Source organism: Asterias amurensis, chromosome 14, assembly GCF_032118995.1.
Source record: "Asterias amurensis chromosome 14, ASM3211899v1".
In the NCBI taxonomy this organism is placed as follows: Eukaryota; Metazoa; Echinodermata; class Asteroidea; order Forcipulatida; family Asteriidae; genus Asterias; species Asterias amurensis.
The window spans coordinates 18531924-18541973 of record NC_092661.1 but is presented as its reverse complement, the minus strand read 5'-3'; the positions used below and the strand labels follow the sequence as shown (position 1 = coordinate 18541973).

Sequence of the window (10050 nt, the reverse complement as noted above, 5' to 3'; positions counted from 1 at the left end):
TAATGCGACTGACCATGGAAGTGCCCATATGCAAAGGATCCATTTTATCTGGTAATGACCTTTGGTTTTAAACTGTACGCAAATTAATGAAAAACATGTTGCAGTTAAGAAACTGATTTGCACGTCTCCGCAATCAGGTTGATGAATGGTCTGTTCAAGTTAAACCTTACAAAGCCAGCAATGTCTTCGCTGAACCTCCATGTTTATTTCTAAGAAACAAAGAGAGGAAAAACCTGAACACTCAAATAATTTGTTCTTTCTTTCTTTTTTAAGAAATCCGCTTCAGGAAAATACATTTGAATTTATTGAGACAGTGATTTAGACAGTTTGAAATATAATTTAAAATAATTTCTCTGCTAGGCTCAGTGTAACTTTGGGACGGTACCTGGCAGCAGACATACCAGGTAGTATTCCGTTGTTTCTGTAGCTCTGAGCATGTGCACACTCTGTCTAGAATAATGGATTTACCTGATAAGTCTGCTGCCACCTAGTGTTGCGAAAAGGTTTCCATTTGAACTCATTCTTATACCAGCAGTTTTAAACTGACAAAAGGTGAGTTCCTCTCTTGTAGGGATGACCCTCCAAGGTTTTAAACTTCCGGTTATACAGAATTACTACTCTTTTCCCCATTCATAAAACCCTTTATGTTAAAAGGCATACTAATAATGATGAAAAAATCTTCAAAACTTTCCTGTAAATTTCATTTTCTGTCGCTTCCTCTGGCTCTGTTTTGCGAAGGGTCTAACTGCAGGCTACATTAACGGCTGTGCGTGCGCGCGCATACTAACAGATTTTCAATTTGACAACCAGCCTATGTATTGACTGCTTTGTGCATACATGTAAGTTAGCTCCTGCATGCAAGGCGTTTGTTTAAAACATGATCTCATCATGTTAAGTATCTCGCATTTTAACATTGCCTGACTCTAGGAGGTAAAGGCACAAAGGAAATTTTGATCTTCTTTTGCATGCTGTGGTTAAATGAAATAATAATAATAATAATGTTGTATAATCCAAACTCTGGATTGTTGGTGTGGTTTCACACAGAGTTCAACAGAGGGTAAACTTAAACGACACTGCAGATGCACACAAAATGATTGTCTGTTCTGATTTCCTACTGTTCAAAGACTTTTATTCAAATAGATGATTCTTATAAAACAAACTTAAAGCATACCCAAAACTGATCTTAACTAAAAAATAAAATAAAAACCAGACCCAACTATTAAAAAAAGTAGACTAAAAACTGAGCTAAACACAATACACCGTAGTTCAAAGATCACTTAGTGAATAACTCTTCATTGAGAATTTAAAAAACACACCATGTTACAGTCATTCTTACTTACACCGTGACAATTTAGTAGCAAAACTTGCAAAGTTAGGGCTTTCAGTACCAGGACTCGCACATGGATTCATGAATGGGAATAAAAGAGTAGTGACTCATTCTTAACCAGCAGTTTAAAACCTTGCAGGGTTGTGGCCGTGCGATAAAGGCCTTCGGCTTGGGCCTTTATCGCATGGCCACGACCCAGTTGGTTTTAAAAGGCCGATTAAGAACTTGTCGCTACCTTTTTATTCCAGTATTTAAACCACAAAATAAAGTAATTTGATTCACAAATCAAAACTGAAGCAAATTCACTTACAGGAAATACAAGACAAAATATGAATAATCAAGTTAAACACAAGAAGTAAGAAGCTGGCATGAACACTTCCAGCAAATGTAACTCAAACACTTAATCATTGACCATATACTCAGGCTGATATTCAAGCTATAAGAATAAACCGAGTAACTCTCAGGAACATGAGACAATTAATACAATCAAATTCACGTTAATGAAACCTAACATTGTTTCCACTGGTTAGCTAAGGTTTAAACAGTCATAGTAACAATATCATGAACTATTTGGATTAAACAAAAGTTCTTTTATATTACACTCACCTACACAAAAAAAACAAATATCAATTCAAACTAACTAAACATTAAAACTACAACTTAAAACATCAAAGATCAAAACTCACCCCTGACATATACAACTGTGAGAATTCTTCAAGAATTCAGATTTGATGAAACGTGTTAATTAATTTGGAATGATTCCTAATCCTCTCTGTGCACACTTAACTGTAAAGCCTTAACTGTTGCTGGTCACTGAAGCTGGACCAGTCTCTGATTGGTTATTTTGGAAGTTCACTGAAAGACCTGAATTCAAACTTACATTATATTCTGTGAATATACTGTAAGTTTTAATTTAGGTTTATTATTCGACAGTTCATTATTGTCTTTGACAATCCTATCCTATGGTGGTGTACCTAAAGATTTTGTTGACAACGGAGACTCTCCTTGTACTCTGTTCAAACTTCAAAGTTGACCCATCACAAAGTCACTGTAAAGGTCGGGACACTAAACTTTTCCACTTGTCATTTGTGGTGGGAAATTCCTTGGGTTTACATAGAAATTACCGTTATTAGCTTGTAATCAGATGATCACTCTATATTACTGTAATATTTATGCTATCCTTGTGTAAAACAAATGGACATACATGTACATGTATTCATTAACTTTGGTCAGCAGTTTTGTTGTAACAAAAACACAGTATTGTTATCATGATAGGGGAGAGCTTGTCAAGTGCTCTATTTAGAGTCACCAGGATGGTGGGGTGGATTGAAGTATTGTCACATATGCCTACTCTATGATAAAGCAAATAGAGTGTACTTCTTGTGTTACTAAATTCTAATGACTAAATCAGCAGAACTTTAGCTGGGAGGTAAACATGGAGTAACTTAGGACTTCTTTACCTAAGGTCTTATTAATGTGCCAATTCCTGTAGTTGACAGTATTTCCATTACTCAGTAATGTAGTTCTGTTTAATTGGTACTTGAACAATTATATTCAGTGAGTTTTCACACAAAACAAATTCTCAGTAATTAACATTCCAGTACATTGTCTTTTAAGAATAAAAAATTAACATCAATCATTTTCATACCTTAAACAAATTTGTCACACATTGCTGTTTTTCACATTAGATCTACCTTATCATCAAGCATTAGAATTAACGTATAATAAAATCTTCTTCTGACTTCAAGGCTTGGTTTTTAAAATTAAAATATCGACTAGCCAATAGGTCTCTTGCGCTGCTCAGGATTTTCAAGTAATGAACAGTAATGAATCAAGTTCTTTCAACTAATGTACAGGAATGGTTTCATATTGCTATTCATCACTGCAATAACCTATCTTCTGAAAGTTTGTATATACTCAGCGTCTTGAGTACCTTGTTTGGTAGATACGTGTGCTATATAAGACTTCGATATTGTTGCTATAAAATATTTATGGCAAAGTATACTTTTCAAAAGTATTTTTGCCTTTAAACATTTTGTATAAAACAATAAAATGCTTCTAAACCCCCCAAAACAGTTGAGCAATCAACCGAAAAACAATCAAACACACAAATGCTTCTCAGTAAAACCCCCAAAGCAATCGAACAATCAACCGAAAAACAATCAAACACACAAATGCTTCTAAAAAACAAAAACAATCGAACAATCTACTGCCTCTAAGACCAAAAAAAAAAAAAACTGAATGCCTCTGAATTAACTAAAAAACAATCAAACAATTGAATGCTTCTAAAACGAAAAAAAAAAAACAACCAAACAATCTTATGCTTCTAAGACAAAAAAAAAACCCAATCAGATGTTTCTAAAACCAAAAGTTTCGGTTTTAGAAGCACGTTATTATTTAACCTTTTTTAATCCTTTTATATAATTGTTGATAAACACAATGAAACTGACATCTATAAAAAGTATCCCAAAAGGTTGCATATTTTTAACCATATAACTTTGAAGTGAAATGTATCTCAAAATGCTTTAAACTACCAAACGCTGTGGTAGGCTTCTAACCAAAGGTATTTATGAATTACTGTATGCATCTCTTTACCACAAAATACATATTTATTGATAACTAAATCACATAAATCACATAAGGCGTACTTATTTAAGTAAACCTTGTTGTAGGCTACAAAAGCAAAACCTTCTTACAAAGTTTCATTTCTACTAATTGTTTTCCACAAAGATTAGACTCTGTTAATAACTGAAAATGTTCCTGCAGGTTGATTACAGTCTAAATACTATAACTTGAAATCTGGCTTCTATCAGATTGTACTTATGCAACAGTTCTTAGAGTCTATTGTTTCTACAGGTTAGTGTGTCATTCAAATACATGATCAAGATTAAATGTATGTCTACAATGCTAATGTTTGGTCACTCTTTACTCTAAGTTAAAGTTGAGCAAGTAGAATGCACTTGTTATAACCTTCTTACTTATAAAGCAACTTGGCTGGCTGAAATCTTAAACTTGCATGTGACTGAATGAAAAAAGTTGACCCAGGTGCCATGCATACTTTTGAGGCTTTTGGATGGAAACACAATTTGATTTGTGTGCTAAGCGCTTACAAGCTCTGTATCTATAATTAAAGCTAAAAACTACTTCAATCCACATTTACCACTTAAATCCTCATTAAATATTCCTTGGCAATTATGTAAGTCAAGTAAGATCTACACTGTACATGCACCTGATTAGATTAGATATCGATCTAAGTTAAATGTCAAACTTCTTTGAACTTAGCCATCAGTGTGTGGCAGACACCACTCCACTGCTCTATCAGTTACACTGATCAGGGTCAAATCACGAGCATTGACTCGATGATGAAATGGGACAAGACGATTCAGCTTCTTACGAAAGTCACGCATTTCTAGGCCATTGTACTTCATCACTTCACCAAATGATGGCACATTAGTCAATGGCTGTATCCCAGGACCCCCTGCCATGATTTGTGCACGCAGATATGCAAGAAAGTAAGGGGCATTATCAAAGTAGTCCATCCAGGTGTGAGGTCCAATGTCAAAATTGTCCTTAAGGTCAGCATAATCCCTGCCTGTGTCCAGACAGTATGATGCAATGCAAGATGCATATTCTGTGTTCTCAGGTCGACAGACAGCCTGAGATAGAATTTGTGTCCAGTTTATTGTCTCAGTAACAAGTACTGAGTAGTGATTACTAGAATTAAGAAGTGGTTTGAAGTCTTGCAGGAGCTTGGCAAACCCAACATAGTCAGCAATATTGGATGTGAAGATGCGATCATAGTTTGGCATCTTTAGAGAGTTATGTACTGAAGGAAAGTCCATACAATTGGCTAGTGACACTTGAATAAAAAGTCTTCCATTCTGGATGAAGCTTTTTACCTTCATGAGGAGTTTTGTGATGTAGTTGTGGTACATCACCATCGGGGATGAGCAGGGGCTGGTCTCGGACTCCCTCACTCTCAAGCAATCCCATACTTTGAAGGGATGTGAATCTGGTCTGACACAGTATACAAAGGCAGAATCATTAGGGCTTGCGACTGGTGCATCCCGATTCCACATAACTGGTCCATAACCTGGGCCTCCTGAAGCTTCACGTCCTGTTAGTGTTGGGTTATCAAATGACACTAATTTTTGTTTTGTTTCTTTTGACAAGAACATTCCATGGTCAAACCATTCCTCTGTCTGTTTTTTAGCTTTAGAAGGCAGCACGCGATTTGTGTAACAATACTTTGTGCCCTCCCCTTGTTCGTTAAATCTCTCAAAAGCTGTTTTTCTTTGTTTTCTGAGATTGATTGAGAAGTGTTTCTTTCGTTGGCATTCTAAGGATTTCCATTTGTCCCAAACTTGACTCATGACTGCAAGATCTTTACCTTGAACTTTGACCAACCCTTGAGTGACCTCTGTGAGACTTTGAGGGGTCATCTGAATGAGCTCATCTAAGCTGGTCTTGATCAAGTCATACTCTTTCTTTGTAATGTGAACTGAGTACCAGATGGTAGTCAGACTGCTCTCAATTCCCTCAGTGTCTGCAAACCGAACCAACATAAAGAGAAACAAGACATTCCTAGCCATGACAAAAGGGTCAAAGTCATTGAGAGTGATGTAAAGACTTCCCTGGTACCTGGTAGGGAGGGAAGCTGCTGTCAAGACAGTGTTGCGTAAGTCTCCGCATCCAGCTGACAAAATATGAAAATCCCTGTTCAAGTCAGTTTTCTTTATTGACCCATCACCATCAGACCATTCATTGTTATCAAGTTGAAGGAAGTCTCTAGCAATGCAGTTTCCAATGTAATAAGGGGAACCACTAAGCCTGTCTGTACGCATTTTATAGTACATATGTGTTAGGGTAGCTGCGTTTGTTGATATGTATGCTATTGTGTTGTTGCATGACTTCTTATGATTGGCCCAATCACTTCTTTGACACTCTCTGTTACAGTACCATGCGTAGTTACAAGCTCCACACTGGGAAGAAATAATGGCAGAACAAAACATATTAACTGTTTTTATTGTGCAAGTGTATTTGTCTGCTGGTGTGATCTAGTTAAGAAGAGCTCTGATTTGTCTCTTCAAGATTTTACATGCCAAGCAAGGGACAACAATATTTATTTTAAGTAAGCAACATAAAGGACAATAATTTGAATAAGTTGTTTTTAAATTACAATACATTTTGAGAATGATTCAACACATCTGCACAATCAACAAAGCATGGTATCAATTGTCTGTTTAAAATATTTAGGGGAAAATGATTGAAATTAAAGCAGACATACCTCTTTCATTGTTCCCTTCTTTTTGCATTTGTTGCATGATCTTGTTCCAAATAATGGGCACTCTCTACTCCTATGTCTAACTCTGTCTCTGTGTTCACATGTTGAGCTACAATACTCCGCCATCTTGCAATCAGGACAGTGAATGGTCTGTTCCAGTTGAACTTCACAACGCCAGCAATGTCCTCGCTGAACATCCATTATTTCTATGAAGAAAACAAAAAAAGAATAGGCCCAATAATTAGCTGTTCCGACCTACCGTTGGAACAGGTATTGTTTTCGTCGAGATTTTTTATTATTTTTATGAGCTGTTCCGACCTACCGTCGGAACAGGTATTGTTTCTGTCGAGATTTTTATTTTTTTTCTTATTCTTTGTTTCCGCCTAAAACCCATAGCAATTGCACACGTTTTTTTCTTTAAACCTAATCTCCTAGACCATAAGCTTTACTCTAACAAAACAGTTTTAAAATTCTTAGTTAATTAACCATGTGATCCTCATTTGCATATTTAATTGGGAAATCTTTGTAGCATCATATCTCAAGAAGTTCACGGCGGATTCTTACCCCGTTTGTAGGTATAGACTCCTTGGGGATTGAAGATTAATTTTGAAAACCTGTGACCTCAAGTTGACCTCTACTTCCGGGTCAACCGGAAGTGGGACCATATCTCAAGAAGTACACGGCCGATTTTAGACTGTTTGTAATTAAAGGCTCCTTGGGGATTGGAGATTAACTTGGAAAAACCGTGACCTCAAGTTGACCTCTACTTCCGGGTCAACCGGAAGTGGAACTATATCTCAAGTAATATACAACCGATTTTCAAACTTTTTTTCAGCTTTAGACCCCTTGGGCGTTAAAGATTAATTTGGAAAAACCGTCACCTCAAGTTGACCTCTACTTCCAGGTCAACCGGAAGTGGGACCATATCTCAAGAAGTACACGGCCGATTTTTAGACTGTTTGTAGTTACAGACTCCTAGGGGATTGGAGATAACTTGCAAAAACCCGTTACCTCAAATTGACCTCTACTTCCGGGTCAACCGGAAGTGGGACCATATCTCAAGTACTATACAACCAATTTTCTAACTTTTTTCAATTTAAGACCCCTTAGGCGTTGAAAATAAACTTTGAAAAACCGTGACCTCAAGTTGACCTCTACTTCTGAGCCACACAGAAGTGGGACCATATCTCAAGAAGTACATGGCCGATTTTAAGACCGTTTGTAGTTATAGACTCCTTGGGGATTGGAGATACATTTTGAAACACCGTGACCTCAGGTTGACCTCTACTTCCGGGTCAACCCAAAGTGGGACAATATCGATTTTCTAACTTTTTCCAGTTAGAGACTCCTTGGGCATTGGAGATTAGCCATAGGTTACCATGACCCCATGTCGACCTCTAATTCTGGGTCAACCGGAAGTGGCACCATAACTCTAGACACTATTCAGCATTTTCAAACCTTTTTTCAGTTATAGACTGCTTGGTAATTTTAGCACATAATCCAAGCAAAAGAACACGGAACAGCTTTGTGTTTGTTCACAAACACCTAATGTCTAGTTTTTTTATTTTGTTTTGTTGATGTAGTATAATTTGGGGTTATCCAAAATTTGATTAGAATTTGCCACATTCCTTTGTTGGTTTAGAGCCACTGGTTATTGTTGGTAATTGCTCAAAATAATTGTGAGCATAAAAACCTACTTGTTAGTCGTTCAATGGAGAGATGTTGATAGTATAAAACATTGTTAGAAATGGCTCCCTCTGAAGTAATTTCGTTTTCAAGAAAGAAGCAATTATTCACTAAAATATTTGAAATTGATTTTGAAACCTCAGAATTTGATTTTGAGGTCTCGAATTCAAGCATCTGAAAGCACACAACTTTGTGTGACAAGGATTTTTTTCTTCCAATATTATCTCGCAACTTTGATGACCAATTGAGCTCAATTATACACAAGTTTGTTATTTTGTGCATATGTTGAGAAACACCAAGTGAGAAGACTGGTCTATGACAATAACCAAAGGTGTACAGTGTCTTTAAATTCACTTCACTAAAACATCTTAATATTTGCAACGTCACACGGTACCAATTCAGTTGTAAGGCAACACTTTCAGAAGCCATATTCAGAATTTAAAAAAAGTCACTTATTTCTTTGGTAATCAAACTGTGTTATAAAATGAAACTTTCACTTCATGGTTTGTCAAAGCAGACTGCATTAACTGTGTTTTAGCTGTGGCGAAAACCTGACTTATGTAATACTTTAGTATATTTTAGCTAGTCCCAAAAAGTAACTTATATGGTCCACAGCCAAATCATTTTACTGTTGCAGAGTCTGCTTACTACTTTTTTGTCTTTATTTGTAACAAACAGTCAATATGTTTTCTTTCTTGCCACTATTTTAATGAGTAATTTATTCCTAAACACATTATGAAAATGAGGAAACAAGTGAGTTTTTCCCGCACAACGCCATATGTAGGTCACATCATGGAAACGCTATGCTTCAATCAATCTGACAGGTAGGTCACTTTGTGAAAACGCCAAAGACAAACATGTGAGTTTCGAACTGTACTGTAGCACTAGGTATGTCATAAGTGAAATAACATGGGTCACTTCGTTGGTACACAAAATGGCACACCTGGTAAAAAGTCCTCAAAACTAATTTGTGATACAAAACTGTTCTGTGTTAGTTTAATGTTAACATATCTTAATAGTTTATGTAAAAACTATTTTTCACAGATAGGTCACTTCATGGGACTAAGGACTTTTAAGTCTATCAGTTATAGTTAATATTTAGATTACAGTGGAAACTCACCCTTTAAAATAAGCACTAACGGTAGTTCTTTGGAGTAAATCCACAATAGGATCCTTCACCAACTCAGTCCGGTTATCACTGCTCTGTCTACATTAAATATATTGCTGCAAAAATTAGACCTTGATTTTTCCTGTTGCCACCACCTTGCACAGACAAAATGGTTTTGTCAAGTATGAAGAACACTCTATTTGTTTTGTGAGGACAGCGGTGTCAGGGATCTAATGATTAACAATGCATGAATGTTGCAATGTGATGGGAAGTTCCCAGGTGTGAAATACACTTTGAAGTGTTTGATCAGGTTGCATAAAGGATTCATATGCAATAGATAAATTTTATCTGGTAATGACTTTTGGTTTTAAACTGTATTCAAATTATTGAAAAACATGTTGCAGTTTTAAAGAAACTGAATTGCACATCTCCGCAATCAGGATGATGAATGGTCTGTTCAAGTTGAACTTCACAACGCCAGCATCGTCCACGCTGAACGTCCATTCTTATGTCTAAGAAACATAGAGAGGAAAAAACCTGGACACTCAAATTTGTTCTTACTTTCTTTCTTAAGAAATCCACTCCAGAAAAATACATTTGAATTTATTTAGACAGTTTGAAATATAATTTAAAATAATTTCTCTG

General features: G+C 36.2%; 2 protein-coding genes across 2 annotated transcripts in view; one reads left to right on the top strand and one right to left on the bottom strand.

Annotated features, from left to right (window-relative positions):
• Positions 1-10050, top strand: part of LOC139947222 (pyridoxal kinase-like) — an 84076-nt gene that overhangs the window by 37511 nt on the left and 36515 nt on the right. The window lies entirely within an intron of this gene.
• LOC139947221 (uncharacterized) lies at positions 4190-9515 on the bottom strand. Its single transcript, XM_071945095.1, has 3 exons — positions 9418-9515; positions 6615-6817; positions 4190-6309 (listed from the first exon to the last, which is right to left on the bottom strand). The coding sequence occupies exons 2-3, from the start codon at positions 6810-6812 to the stop codon at positions 4606-4608; spliced, it is 1902 nt and encodes a 633-aa protein (XP_071801196.1). The 5' UTR covers positions 6813-6817; positions 9418-9515; the 3' UTR covers positions 4190-4605.

What these genes read in the sequence shown, in the direction of transcription:
- LOC139947221 (XM_071945095.1), bottom strand. Translation starts at nt 6,812, where the DNA reads ATGGATGTTCAGCGAGGACATTGCTGGCGTTGTGAAGTTCAACTGGAA. An exon ending in AGAAGGGAACAATGAAAGAG is followed by an intron (nt 6,310 to 6,614) that starts GTATGTCTGCTT and finishes ATTTCTTCCCAG; the next exon opens with TGTGGAGCTTGTAACTACGC.